Source organism: Ursus americanus, chromosome 19 (genome assembly GCF_024610735.1).
Source record: "Ursus americanus isolate L20-20 chromosome 19, mUrsAme1.1.p, whole genome shotgun sequence".
NCBI lineage: Eukaryota > Metazoa > Chordata > Mammalia > Carnivora > Ursidae > Ursus > Ursus americanus.
In genome coordinates, this window is record NC_142145.1 from 13,782,796 (window position 1) to 13,798,733 (window position 15,938).

At 36.3% G+C, this 15,938-nt stretch overlaps 1 protein-coding gene across 2 annotated transcripts in view; it reads left to right on the forward strand.

Moving 5' to 3' along the window:
* The window catches only part of PIGN (phosphatidylinositol glycan anchor biosynthesis class N), a 111,606-nt gene that overhangs the window by 31,718 nt on the left and 63,950 nt on the right, over window positions 1-15,938 (forward strand). For both annotated transcript variants that reach the window (XM_045790217.2, XM_045790218.2), the window contains 4 exons: window positions 994-1,034; window positions 3,833-3,892; window positions 5,963-6,055; window positions 6,740-6,795. In XM_045790217.2, the coding sequence (XP_045646173.2) occupies window positions 994-1,034; window positions 3,833-3,892; window positions 5,963-6,055; window positions 6,740-6,795 (250 nt within the window). The remainder of the gene's footprint in view (window positions 1-993; window positions 1,035-3,832; window positions 3,893-5,962; window positions 6,056-6,739; window positions 6,796-15,938) is intronic.

Genomic DNA, 15,938 nt, shown 5'->3' on the forward strand with positions numbered 1-15,938 from the left:
TTGCCATTTTATATTCCTATGCTCTGTGGTAAATGGATTAGATTGGGTCTAATAGAAACTAGGTTAAATAGTATGTTTGTCTTAGGAGATAAAACTTTATTTTGGCACTTGATTTCTCAGTGAATTAATGGTTTAGAATGATTTAACTTCAAAAATCATTATAGAACACATATACTTTTTTCTTCTATGAATATTAAGAATCGTAAGTTATAGAGAAAGGGGATGTGTATTTTCTCCTCATCAGGTGATTAGTGTGAATTTTTAATAGCTGACTAGTAGAACCAGGAACATATTTTTAAACTCTATTAGCTTATTAAAGGAAATTTCATCAAAAAAATATCTTAGACCCCTTCTGGTAATATATCTTAAAAATCATTAAATCAAGACATGGTCTCTCACCATTTGTTTTGATGGCTGTTTAATGAAATTTCTGAATTTATGTGTAGAAAAATAGGGGAATGAGTTATCTCTGAAGGCGATTTTAATAGTAACTCACTATAGTATTTTAACATTTGGGATTAGTGACAGTAGGAACATCACAGCTACAATTTTAAGTTTTTTTGCGAGCAACTGACGGTTGAGAAAAAAGAAAGGCTTAGGTTGACTAACAGACTATCAGTTCCCTTAATTACTCCCTGGAGCAGGACTGTCATTAGTTGTAGTCATGCTGACAGCTGTTACCATTGTGCCTTTTACTTCTGTCTTCCCTTCCTTGGCCTTTTGATGTTTTGAAACAATTGTCTGCAAATGAGCATTTTGAAAGTTTAATAAATTATCACAGAAAACACCAAATATTTATTTTAAAGCTATTCTTTGAAAATTCTGGTTTTAGAAATATACAGCTGTGCCTGTTTAAGTGCCCTTTTTATTCATAGTTGGCTTAGAATAGATTTTCCCAATACTTTTGTTTGACATTACACCTTGATCTCTTAATAATGAAACTTATTTTTTTTTAAATCTTAACATCAGCTCTTGTGTCTAATTGTGTTTCAGAATGGAAATTAGAGAACTGGAAAAGGCAAGATATCCATCAGGTATTCAGTTCAATTTAATCACTTTGAAATTTAATTTTGATTCCTATAAGAAGTTTAGACCAAAAAAAATCTGAAAAGCAGGATTAATAATAATGATGATAAAGGATTTTTCAAAACATTTCAATTACCAAGGGAAATCCTTCCAGTGCAAATATTTTAACTCAACTAATCTTTCTTCTGGCAAAATAAAAAAAACTTCAAATAAAACTGAAAGAAGACTCCCTGCAAATAACACTGGCTAATTAAAGAATTATTAACATAAATTGAAATCTGCATGCCTGTTCAATTTCTGTGTTTTTTGTCATGGTTGCCTTGCTTAGTTGCTTTAAGCACAGAGCTAATAAATAATAAAACCCTGTTATGGCTTTTTTTCCCTGTAGTACGTGAGTTCCCGTTTCTTTTTTATTAACACATATTTTATCTTTAATTCTACCCAGGATGCTTACAAATGCAATGGAAAAAAAAAATGGCAAAATATAGACTACATAGCTAGAAACCTTAGATTACAGGAAAATGCATGGCCAACCTAATCAAGTTAGACTGGTAACATTATGTATAAATATGAAGCATGGAATTTTCATTGTTGAAGATATGCTATGTAAACAGCCATCTTCACGATTTGTAGAAGGCGTGGCATTATTGGTATATGGCCTCCAAGGTGGTAGGAATATTTTACCTTCTCCAGGTCACCTCACAAGCCGGCATTTCTTATTATGGTGGATAAACCAAGGTCCAGGATCTCATTTTCAGGCCTGTGATTGCAGAAGCCTGTTCTCTGTCAGTGTATTAAGAATGGTCTTTTCTCTCAGGATGGCTTCATATCACCCAAATAAATGGAAATATATAAAATTAGAATAGCAACTTAATTTTGCAATAAAATCACTGTCAGAGGAATAGGGAATATCTTGAAGATCATAAAACATGTTTTACTTATAGCCAGACTGGATTATAATTTAAAACTAAATATAGACTCAGCTATTGCTCTCTGAATGCTCCTACTTCAAATCTACATTAGATGAGAATTTCTTTACTCCTTCCTTCCACCAACATTGTTAGGTATCTGTATCTGCAGTGTGTTTAAACATTGTGTAGACATTAGCACTAAACATGTATAAGGGATATAATGATGAGTAAAAGCAGACAAAATGCCTGCCCTGGGAAGCTTACAGTTTGGGGGTGAGAGCAGAAAGTAACCAAATTATTATACAAATAAATGTAAAATTATAGCTGTGCTAATAAGTACTACAAAAGAGGACTGTGAAGCCAGGAGAGCAGAGAGTGGATGTATCTGGTAGACGGTCTGGTCAACAAAGTCTTCCTGAGACACTGAGGATTGAGCTGGGACTGAAGAATGAGTAGGAGCTAGCAGGCACATGATACTCCCTCTCCCTTTCCAGGCAGAGGTTCATCATGTACACAGAGCTTGGTAAGAGGATACATGGCATATTAAAGGATCACACGTTGCAGAGCAACTGAGACTGTGGTGTGATGTCTGGGTAGGCAGTAGACCCTGCAGGACTTTATGGGCCTTTGGACTTAATCCTAAAGCTTGGGGAAGCCCTTGAGGTATTTGAAGCTTGGAGAGTGATATAATCTGTCTTTTTGTGAAAGAATTTCTTTGGCTGCAGCATGGAGAACAGATTAGAGGAGGCCAACAGTGGACTCTGGGGGAAAGGGAGAAGGCGATTAGAGGCCATTGGAGTTTTCCAGTTTTCTGTGAGATGCTACTTTGTAAAGAGAGTCCAGATGGTAAAGAGTGAGAAGCATTGAGAGCCTGGGACCAAACTCCAACTTTAAATGGGGAACTAGAGATGGTATCTGTAAAAGAGCTACCGTGAAATTGAAGACACTCAGTGGAGTGTGGTGTTACAGAAGCCGAGAAGGGAATGGTCTACATGGTGTTGCTGAGAGGCCAAGTAATTAAAATAGCCACAACAGCATTTGTAGCCACCATTTATTGAGGGATTATTAGGTGCCAGGTACTTTATAAATTTAATCTTATTTAATTATGCCATAACTCTGTAAGGGAGAGTTTTTTTAAAAATAAATAAATGATAAGGAAATAAGTAAATAAATGATAAGGAAACCAAGGCATTGGGGAGGTTAAGTAAACTGTCCAAGGTCTCGGATTGCAGGCAAGGGTTTGGAACTGGGTATTCCGACACCTAAGCACTTTATTGCCTGAGAAATTATAAGGACTAATATAAAAACAGTCAATCAGATTTAGAAAAACAGAGGATGTTAGCTCTCTAAGGGAGAGGGGTCTATGGGATGGTGAAGGGTCAGAAAGGAAGTTGGAGCAGGCTGAGGAGTGATGGGGAGTTGGGGAGGTGGAGGTAGAGGCACGAACAACTCTCCAGGAAACTAGGGGGGTTGTATCTTTTCTGGACTTCTCTGGCTGGCCAAACCTTCTGGTATATACTTTTTCTTTAGTTAATAAATACATTTCTCCAGTTAGAGCCTTCTACTGCTATTTACTTTCTATCTAGTTAAAGCATCCTTTTCATAATACTGAAAAACTATTATATAAAGTAGTCAAGTTCTTAGCTACCAGGGTAGGTAACTTTTTGTTCTAGCGTGTTTTACATTTGGGGCTCTTTCAAATTTATTTTTTTATACATTAATGCAGCTGTAACAAATGATATTTTTAGAGTTGATATCTATTGTATATTAAATGTTTGAAGGTAGTGGATTATAATGAACATCATGATTATAGTCCAAAATATAGTTGCATTAAATTATTTAATTTTTTGTTGATATCTGTAGACTTATTAGAATTGAACTTTTTCTGTTTGTAGGCTGATGTTGCACCATTGATGGCTTCTCTTATTGGAGTTCCCTTTCCCCTTAATTCAGTGGTAAGGAGTAAAATTGAAATTTTCTTATCAGCTCTCAGAAAAAAAGAGTGTACAGTAAAATTTACTTCTTTATGTCTTTCTGAATAATCTTTGGTTACATTTAAAACTGTATTTTCCTCTTTCTTTCTAAGTATACAATAATATCTCATAATTGTGTGTGTATTATAACCTACAGCATGGAGTACTAGTCTAATAGCTTTTCTTTAAACTTTTATATTTGCTAAAATGTGTACAGATTTATCTTCGTCTTTCAGTCATAAGTGGTAAAAATATATAAATAATTTTTATTGCAAGCAGCAGAAACTTAATCCATTTAAAGGGAATTCATTAAAAAGTTATTGCCGGGTTGTTGAATCAAAGTGGTGCTCAAAAACCAGGCTTAGAAATGAACAGAAACTAAGAGAGCACCAGAGACTTGGAAGAAAGAACCAAACAGTTATGCCCTGCGCACCAACACTAGGGGAGAAGAGTATTACATCTGTTGTACTTTTTGTTCCTTGACTCTCAAGGGTCAAATTCCAGTGCTTACCATTTGAGTGGGCTTGCCTAGGTTATTTGTCTACCCTTCAGTAAAGGAAGGTGGGGCTCCATTAGAAACCCACTATAGGGGCGCCTGGGTGGCGCAGTCGTTAAGCGTCTGCCTTTGGCTCAGGGCATGATCCTGGCGTTATGGGATCGAGCCCCACATCAAGCTCCTCTGCTATGAGCCTGCTTCTTCCTCTCCCACTCCCCCTGCTTGTGTTCCCTCTCTCGCTGGCTGTCTATCTCTGTCAAATAAATAAAATCTTAAAAAAAAAAAAAAAAGAAAGAGCCTCCCTTCTTTAAAAAAAAGAAAAGAAAAGAAACCCACTATATTATATCCAGTGGGGGAGATTTCTTTTCTTTTTTTTTTCCTTCCAAGATTTTATTTAAATTCAAGTTAGTTAACATATGGTGTAGTATTAATTTCAGGAGTAGAATTTAGGGATGATTCATCACTTACATATAACATCCTGTGCTCATCACAAGTGCCCTCCTCAATGCCCATCAACATTTAACCCCTCCCTCCCATGGCCCCTCCGGCAACCCTCAGTTTGTTCTCTGTAGTCAAGAGTCTCTTATGGTTTACCTCTCTCTCTGTTTTTATCTTATTTTATTTTTCCTCCCTTCCCCTATGTTGATCTGTTTTGTTTCTTAAATTCCACAGTGGGGGATATTTCTAAACATAGAATGGTAATGCTGTTAAGAATGGGAACTGGAGGGGCGCCTGGGTGGCTCAGTCCTTAAGCGTCTGACTTTGGCTCAGGGCGTGATCCCACGGTCCTGGGATTGAGCCCCGCATCAGGCTCCCTGCTCTGCTGGGAGCCTGCTTCTTCCTCTCCCACTCCCCCTGCTTGTGCTCCCTCTCTCGCTGGCTGTCTCTCTCTCTGTCAAATAAATAAATAAAATCTTTAAAAAAAAAAAAAATGGGAACTGGATGCTGAAAACGAAAAAAATGTGTGTGTGTGTGTGTGTGTGTGTGTGTGTGTATTCCAGCCAGCCATTCTTATTAGCTTTTCAAATCAAACTTTTAAAAAATAACGTCCTCTAACTCAGAACTCTGAGAAAATGACCCTTTTGTCATAAGTATGTGTGTATGTGTATAACTGAAACAAAAGTTTCACGAAAGTCTTTACTCTTACTATGCCCGTTATACTCTCAATTTTCTTATTATGCTTTTTTTTTTTCTTTTTAAGTATGCTGGTTGTGGCTCACAATTAGTGATTTGTCATGTGTGCAAAGCATTTTGTTCAGTGCCTAGCACACAATAGTCTTTCAATAGATGCTAGGTTTTATTGAACCTATTTCATCTCTTTTGCTTTATTTATTATATGTACTTTGTTGAAAAAATAATAGAACATTTTTCAGTTATGATTTTTAAAAAGATATTTTGCTTAATTATTTCAGTAATTTATTCATCTACCTGTCTTGTCTTTAGTGCTTCCTTTGTAAGTCTGTTTTGTTTTATATGAATAGCCTGAGCTATTAATACTAATAATAGTATGCTAATAATATTAATACTAATATTAAACCAGTATTTATTATTTACAGGGTATTCTTCCTGTAGATTATCTTAACAACACTGATCTCTTCAAAGCAGAGAGCATGTTTACAAATGCAATGCAGATTCTTGAACAATTCAAGGTAAAATAAGACACACACAAAAATGGATACTACTACAACTTTAAAATCAAATATATTAAGTGAAAATATTTGATTTTGTGTTTTAAGAAGTTATTTTCTATAGTTTATTATCTTTAAATTTTGTGTATTTGACGAATGTCATAAAGCTTAACATTTGTGAGGTGCACGTTCCATGAATCAGTTTGAGCTATGGAATTACCTTTGGGAAGTGTCTCTAATTGTAAGACTACCACATCTGCTTATAAAGACTACACACCAACTCTTTATTAATTGGAATTTGCCCCACAGAAGTAGTATTTGAGATTGCTATATTTCTTGTCATCTCATGTACATTACCATATGCATTAAGCTTAGCTAAAGAGGTGACCATTTAACTGAAACTTTGTTATTCTTAATACTGTTAATGCAGTTTGACTTATTTTGTTTTCTAAGAGTAAAAGAAGTATTACATTACAGTATGTTATTTTGCACACTTGATTAATTCTCAGCTTATTGTGATAGTATGATAATCTGAAATTTCTGGTTAAATATTTATGGAATAATAGAGTGACATAAAATTCCATTTAGTTCTAAAGTAATAACCTATCCCCAAAGAGACATTTTAATGGATGTTTGTATTTCAAAATGAAACTAATTTTTTTCTCCTTTATAATATAATAAAATATTTTCCTATCTGGTTCCCAGGTGAAAATGACTCAGAAAAAAGAAGCTACTTTACCAGTTTTTTTTACACCATTTAAGTAAGTCTTATATTTTTTATTAACTTGTAGGAAGGAATTTTTTAATGAGTTTGAGTACTGACAGGATAGATTACTTAGAAACTTGGTCTTTTGTTTATATTAGTGCAAACTCTAAACCAAAAGCCTCTTCTACTGTTTTTGTAAATAATGGGCCAGATGCCAGATGCCTTTGAATAGCTGATAAAGGAGATAAAAGGGCACAGAGAGGTGTAGGAGACATTAAGGAGATCATTGGACAGGGCCTGCCTGGGAGGGTGTGGGGACTCTTGGCTTGGTTGATTGTTACCATTATGGCTTGTAGAAAGAAGAAAAAGATGGTTTGAGGAACAAGGATGAATGTTTCTGAGTTTAGCTTACGTTTGAAGATACCAATTAATTGGTTAGAATTAGTTGAAAATTAGTTAGAAATAAAAATAGTGTAACAAGTTAGGGACTTGGATCTCAACATAGAGATGAGAGTTGGTTGTGTGGGTTTGGAGGCATCAGCATAAGATAAGATGGTGGCGTTAACTGTTGCACATGTAGGAGGCTCTAGGAGAACTTAGAAAGTGACAAGAAACGGCCAATGATACAATTCTGGGAGACATTGACAACTACTGGTGGGTAAGGAGGAGAGCAGACTTTGGTGGGCAGCAGGATTTTGTTCCCCTCAATCTGTTTTCCTTGAATCAGGAGAGGGGAGATAGGAGTCACAACCCTGGCTCTGCACTCCCAACGTGGGCCGGTTTATTCAGCCTCCTTTATTCCTCCTTGTCAAGGTTCATTTTCAATTAGCAAGGATTCACATTTAAATTAGGAAGGATTTTGGTCTTGACCAAAATATATGTAGAAAGTCTTTGAAGTATGGGTGTTAGGGGTGCGTTTGAATGACTTCATTGGAATTATTTTTGACAACTTCTACAGCACTAGTGTGGTATTCATAAACTAGAAAGCCTTAAATATTGCATTGCCCTCTGAATAATGTGAATACATCCCTGACTTTGTGTGTATTTGTGTGAATAGGAGAGCAAAAACCAAGCAAAATTAGGGTTTTCCAACTTATGATCATGTGAAATTAATTACCCTAATATTACATAATATACATCAAAGGTAGAATTACCTTTGAAGAGTGTCCCTAATTGTAAGATTATCACATGTGCTGATTGGAACATGCCCCATATTATCTCATATACATATCTTATGCATCTGTTTATCTACAGTGTAGTGGTATAGTCAGAGAATAATAAAATAAATAAATGAACTAGAAATATATTATCAGTTCCTGGTGTGAAGAAAATACACAGGACATTGAAAGCAAGACTGTGGGTTACTTTCGACCAGCCACTCTAAAAGGATTGGTCAGGGAAGAGGTGCTCTTCTGCACAGGGCTCAGGTGCATACTGCCTACCTTCTTCCACTTAGGCCTGCTGGCTGATCATGAACTTGCTGTGCTTTGATGCTCAACATGTGCCTGCAGAGCCACTGCTAGCCTCATGTCATCTGGGGGCCCTGCAGCATGTTTGATTCCTCCCCAGTGGCTCACCCATTCTGGAGCAAAGCTGCTAACCCTCCCTGCAGACTTGTCTGGCTGAAAAATCACCATTTGTCAAAAGCCTGCAATATGACCAAAAAGTACCAAAGATTAAATGAAGAATTGACTCCTGAGGAAATAATTTAAGGAACAGATAAGAACCTAAAAATGTTAAAATTCTCAGAAATATCTGAGAAGCTATTGTATCCATAAAACAAAAAGCACACACTTTACAAAATGAGAAAGAGCACAAGATGCATATTTTAAAAAAGAGAAATGCAACTAAGAATTTACAGAATAATCCATTGTACAAGAATAGTCCAACTGAGAGACAAACCCTCCAAATTAAAATAGCCAAATGAAATGAATTTTAATATATGGATTGAATAAGAAGCTGGAGGAAACACAATGGCACACATGGATAGCGTACATTTCTTCATCCCCTGAAACAAGGACAAGTGGAAACTTCAGGGAAAAGAAAACATTTCCAACTGTACAGAAAGTATGCTTCAAACACGAAGCTACCTAATATATAAGGTGATTTCAAACAGCTGCTGGGAGTATGAGAGAGAATTCATTTGAACAGTGGGACATAGAGTGAAGCTTTAATGAAACACAAGAAAATCTAATAATAGCATAAAACTTAACTACTCAGTGAACATATTTAAATAATCATAATAAAGTAAATACTGGTTTTCAGCTTTTAGAGTCAAACCTTAGACAAAGCAAGGAAGACTTAATTATGATTACAGAATAGAGTGTAAATGTCCTATACCTTAACAGTGTACAAGGCTACAGGTTGGAAGGCAGAGGAGGAAAGAAATACAAGTGGAATAGTAGTGGTGCTATTGTCTTCATAAAATGGAATGTGGAGATTCTGGATATAGTTGAGAAAGTACGACAGAGGTGTATGTATTACATTATTAAAGGGACCAATGTAGGGGCATCTAGCTTGTTTAGTTGGTAGAGCGTGCGACTCTTGATCTTGGGGTTGTGAGTTCGAGACCGACATTGAGGATAGAGCTTACTTAAAAATAAAGTGACCAGGGGCACTTGGGTGGCTCAGTCGGTTGTTAAGTGTCTGCCTTCTGCTCAGGTCATGATCTCAGGGTCCTGGCATCGAGCTCCGCATTGGGCTCCCTGCTCAGTGAGGAGCCTGCTTCTCCCTCTCCCTCTGCCTGCCGCTCCCCCTACTTGTACTCTTTTTCTTTCTCTCTGTCAAATAAATAAATAAAATCCTTTAAAAAATAAATAAAGGGACCAATGTAGCCAACAGAAGAGGTAAAAATAGTAATATAACCGTATTGAGGGGAGAGGAGAAGCAAGAACAGGCACAGTCAGTGAGGAGTCCACAGAAAATGCCTCAGGTCATCCAGTCAAGAAATAGTAATAAAAGCATATTATTAAGAAACATGGAGGTAATTACCAGAATAACTGAAAATAGGTGTAAAAGCTTTTGTCTTTGGGTTGGGGAACTGAGAGATGAGAAGGGTGGGGCAGGGGTTTGTTGGTTGTCATTATGCCCTCTGTACTGTTTCTGATTTTTTAAAATTATGTGCATATAGTACTTTGATAAAGCACATATTTTTTAATAATAATTTTTTATTTTATGTTAGTCACCATACAGTATATCCTTAGTTTTTGATGTAATGTTCCATGATTCATTATTTGTGTGTAACACCCAGCGCACCATGCAATACGTGCCCTCCTTAATACCCATCACTGGCCTATCCCAATCCCCCATCCCTCTCCCCTCTGAAGCCCTCAGTTTGTTTCCCAGAGTCCACAGTCTCTCATGGTTCATTCCCCCTTCTGTTGATCCCCCCTTCATTCTTCCCTTCCTTCTCCTACCGATCTTCCTATTTCTTATGTTCCATAAATGAGTGAAACCATATGATAATTGTCTTTCTCTAAAGCACATATTTTTTAAAAGAACAAAAATAAATAGGTATTTTAATCACTGGCACAAATGATCAAATGAGATCATAAAAATAATGGGCATCAATAAAGACATGTATTCTTCCATGTAAATATTAGAATCAGTGTCTTGAGTTATATGAAAAATTCTTTGGTAAGTAATTTGGTGAGGATGAACATTTTTACAGTATCAAGTATTACTATCCAACATTCACTTATTTATATCCTCCATTATGTCCTTAAGTAAAACTTTATAGTTTTCCCCGTAATATACATTTTTCATTATTTACTCCTGGATATTTTATTTCTATTATGAGTAGTATCTTTTTTGTTTTTCTTACATATGTTCAGTATATTGGGAAAAACAGTTATTGCCATTTACCATCTGAGTACAAGGGACTCTCTGTTTTTCTCTAATCCAGTGAATTTACTCATGTTTACACCATCTGTTTTCTTCCAGTCACCTTTATATATACAATTAATGTCAGCGTTATGCACTTAGAAACTATATCAAGTAATGTTGACATATAAACATCATAACAGATGAAAGAATACAGTTGTCACAGATCCTTTTTGCAAAACAGCTCAAGTTCTTGTTATAAACAATTGTTCAGTGAAGCCCTTCCCTCTTGAATAAGTACCATATTTCCTTTTTCTTCTTAGAAATGCATGATTTACTCATCCCTTCTTAAATTTGAGAAAATTTAGGATATTGACATCTGAAGTTTCATAGTCTTGAGATTTTACTTAACACGATCAATTTCACCAGCATCCCTAGATTTTAGTTTAATTATATCTCTCAACTGTTCTTCCATTGTCTTATTTAGTCCTGTATAGCTTGAATAATTTATGGATAATGTAATAATTCCTGGGGTGATAAAATAGCAAAATGTTTCTAAGTGTGAGAAAAATATAATTACTAAGATCCTTTAACGTATCTAACACTTGCAAAAGAGTCCAGTGGATCCATATGGTAATTGAATATCCTATATTATCCTGTTCTTTAAAAATTAAGTATATTTTATCTTTTATATCTTAAAGACCTCTAAGAAAAAGTCACGAAATACCTATTCTGACAAGTAGAACTCAACAAAGGAACTCAAACCTTGTGCTATGCCAAGGGATGACCAGCAGGTGGTGCTACATGGCTAGGAGAAGCTTAGTTTTGACTATGTGAAAGTACCTTAAAAAGGAGGAAATACATTTTGTATTTGAAAACTGTGTACTATAGAGGACAAAGTAAGGTCAGAATAACTTTAAAGGAAAAAAATTACATGAAATGAGAAAAGAACAAGAAAGGTCTCTTAAGGAGTATTTCAGGAGAAAATGCAAATGGGAGGGAAATATTTTACCTTGCCAATAGAAGCGAAAATAGCTGTTCTCTTAAAAGTCACTACATAAACTCAGAGCAGTTAAACTTTAACAAAATATTTTAATATATTTTCTACCAAAATGGCATAAGCTACTTTGGTTCTTTTTAATATATTTGTTTCTTTTAGGTGATGTGGATTAAAGTTCCTGTCTTAGATCAAATTTAAATACTGATTTTAATGTGAATCTTTCTACCACTTCACCCATCTGACTTCCTAATTATTTATTAGGAATGCAATTTTCTCCTTCAAAATTGAAATTCTTCTTTTTAAAAAAGTAACTTTTATATATCACATACATTCATACATAGAAAATGTTTATTTACTCAGTTATGACTTAAAAGATGAAAATAAGATTCTATATCCATGGTCAGTGTAAAGGAATGCAGATTCTAGAAATAACTTATCCCTTCTTTGTCTTTATTTTTTTGAAATATTTTCCCTTTAATCTAAGTAGACGTTCTAAAAAAGAATGGGCTAACTTTATCACCAGCTATCTCTAAAATATCATATATAAGTGCAAGCAAAATATTTTTGTAATAAACATCTGAGAAGATGTGGAAGATAAAATACTTCAAAGGGCAGCATTTTAAGGAGATTTTCTCCTCCAAATACTAGTCACTCTGAATAATTGATGATAAAATTCTTAATATATAATAATAACACTGTATGGTGTACTATCTTCTACAGTGTTCAAATAACTGAAAAAAGAGAATAGTAGCAATCACAGCAAAGAAATGTACAAAATTAACACTCATTCTCTTTTTCTTTTTGCTGAAGCATAACATGCTGGTAGTAGATTCTTTTAAAGCTTGATGTTTTCAATGTAAAAAAATAGTTAATAAAGAAAAAAATTTTTTATAATAATATTTTTTTATTATATATTAGGCACCATACAGTACATCCCTGGTTTTTTTTTTTTTTTTAAAGATTTTATTTATTTATTCGGCAGAGATAGAGACAGCCAGCGAGAGAGGGAACACAAGCAGGGGGAGTGAGAGAGGAAGAAGCAGGCTCCCAGCGGAGGAGCCTGGTGTGGGGCTTGATCCCACAACGCCAGGAGCCTGGTGTGGGGCTTGATCCCACAACGCCAGGATCACGCCCTGAGCCGAAGGCAGACGCCCAACCGCTGTGCCACCCAGGCGCCCCACATCCCTGGTTTTTGATGTAAAGTTCGATGATTCATTAGTTGCGTATAACACCCAGTGCACCATGCAATACGTGCCCTCCTTACTACCCATTATCAGCCTATCCCATTCCCCCATCCCCCCTCCCTTCTGAAGCCCTCGGTTTGTTTCTCAGAGTCCATAGTCTCTCATGCTTCATCCCCCCTTCTGATTACCCCACCTTTCTTTATCCCTTTCTTCTCCTACTGATCTTCCTAGGTCTTATGTTCCATAGATGAGAGAAACCATATGATAATTGTCTTTCTCTGCTTGACTTATTTCACTTAACATTATCTCCTCCAGTGCCGTCCATGTTGCAGCAAATGTTGAGAAATTGTTCTTTTTGATAGCTGAGTAATATTCCATTTTATATATGGACCACATCTTCTTAATCCAGTCATCTGTTGAAGGGCATCTCGGCTCCTTCCACAAGTTAGCTATTGTGGACAATGCTGCTATGAACATTGGGGTGCACATGGCCCTTCTCTTCACTACATCTGTATCTTTGGGGTAAATACCCAGTAGTGCAATTGCTGGATCATAGGGTAGCTCAATACAAATTACTATGTGGAAACATGCTGTCGCCATTATCATCAAATATCACTTCTGCCAAATTCTCTCTCTCCCTCTCCAGGATTCGAATGACATATATAAACGTTAAGGCTGTTCTCAATGGCTTGTATGTTGTTTGGGGTTTTTAAATAGTCTTTTGTGTACTTTTCATTCTTTCTGCTCTTCAGAGTTCAGGCAGGACATTTTCTACTGACCTATCTTCTAATACACCAACTCTCTCTCCTCCTTTGTCCAGTTTGCTGCTACCAAGTCCTGAATCTCAGTTATTACATTTTTTTCAGTTGTAGAATTACGATTTCAATTCATTTTAAAAATTAATTCCAGTTCTTTGGTGCAGTTTTCTATCTTGCTTTTTATTATTGACTATATTAACCACAATTATTTTAAAGCATACCTGATAACACCACCGATAACCACATCATCTGTGAGTGTGCTTCTACTGGCTTTTTTCATTCAGTCCTGTTGTTGAGTCTGGTTGCTTTTAGATGAATGCTTATCATTGTATATTAAAAGTTTTGGAAGGTCTGGATTATCTCATTCTCCAGAGAGGTTTCGCCTTGTCTTCTGACAGGCACAGAGTGGTAGCTGACTCAAGGCTGTGTTGTATTTGTGGTCTTCCCTTACCTCTGCTTTGTGTCTGCTCTTAGAGTATAGCCTCCCAGGGATCTCAGTGGAAAGCGTGTTTTATCCAGAGCCCTTTCTTGTGGCCCCTGAACACCAGATTTTGTCTCTTCTGTATCTTCAAACTGCCAAAACTTCTGTCCTCCTGTTCAGGGGCTTTCTTCAAAGCTTCTTGTCTTCTTGTCCTACACAGCTAAAGAATTTGCTGGGTGTCCAGCTCATTCCCCTTCTCACCAGGACCTGGCCTTTGTTTCTTTACCAGAATTCTCCATAGAATAGAAAAGAAGTTGTCACTTATGAAAGTTCCTTCTCTCATTCTTCAGACTTCATCTCAGAATCTGTATTAAATTAGTTTAAGTAATTCCAGATAGTTTTTCATTCATGTCTCTTTCTTTTAATCCAGAATGAAAATTGTAAATTATTCTCTTATTTGCCTCCTATTTTGGGTCCTCAAGTCTGAGTTGCATTGACAGCCACGAATATAGGATCTTATAGGATTGCCAAAGGCTCTGTTGGATTCTCTACCTCCTGGCATCAGCTATATGCCCAAGTTCTCAGCCTTTTGCCAAAAATAAAAATGGCAGGTGCTCTAATGGTTGCAGTTTGTAGAGTGCTGTACTACTTCTCTGGTTTGCTTCTCTCTAGGATCTTAACTCTTCAATTCTCGATGGTCTCGCAGCTCTCCAGCACCTTCAATGTGATTTTTAATTTTACTCTATCAGGCTTTCTAGTTGTTCCTGGTGGGAGCATTGATATGTCCAAGCTTTTCCAGCATAGCCAGAAACTGTGGTTAAACTTTAATGTTTTAATCATGTTATTTTAAAAAAAAAACCTCGTGGGGCGCCTGGGTAGTGCAGTCGTTAAGCATCTGCCTTCGGCTCAGGGCGTGATCCCGGCGTTCCGGGATCGAGTCCCACATCGGGCTCCTCCACTCGGAGCCTGCTTCTTCCTCTCCCACTCCCCTGCTGTGTTCCCTCTCTCGCTGGCTGTCTCTCTGTCACATAAATAAATAAAATCTTCAAAAAAAATAAATTAAAAAAAACCTCGTTAGTAAAATATGAACAAAAAAATAATGCATATACACAATAAAAATTATACAACCAATAATAAAATGTTAGTTCTAGCCTTACAGTCTTTTTCCCTGGAGGTAAAGTTGTAGTTTCTCGTACATCTTTCATATATATCCCTCTTCAAACATTGCTAAGAAGAATGGAGACTATAACAAAAATCTTTGTACCCACAACAAGTTTAAGAAATGTTAACATCTCATGGGGCGCCTGGGTGGCACAGCGGTTAAGCGTCTGCCTTCGGCTCAGGGCGTGATCCCGGCGTTATGGGATCGAGCCCCACATCAGGCTCTTCCGCTATGAGCCTGCTTCTTCCTCTCCCACTCCCCCTGCTTGTGTTCCCTCTCTCGCTGCCTGTCTCTATCTCTGTCAAATAAATAAATAAAATCTTAAAAAAAAAAAAAAAAGAAATGTTAACATTTTACCATATTTCTTGAGATCTCTTTTTCTTAAAAAATAAAATGGTATAGTGTGATTGAATCCCTATTTTTAAAATCTACCAAATTTTTTATAAATCTCTTTTTTCTATTCACCATGATTTTCAGGATTTATCTATGTTGACACGTGATCATCTTTTTTTTTTTTTCAAGATTTTATTTATTTGTCAGAGAGAGCACAAGCAGCGGGACCAGAAAGCAGAGGGAGAAGCAAGCAGAGAGCCCAGTGCAGGACTTGATCCCAGGACCCTGGGATCATGACCCGAGCCGAAGGCAGATGCTTAACTGACTGAGCCACCCAGGCATCCCCATGTAGATCTTCTTTATTCATTTTAATTTATATATGGTATTCCTTTGATTACTCTCCTGCCAACCCCTGTTGTTTTGTTATTTGTTTTGTATAAAAGTTAACATATTGTACCTTATATTTTGGATTTTACATTTCTCATAAAATTTCTTTATGATTAAAATAGGTGACACTA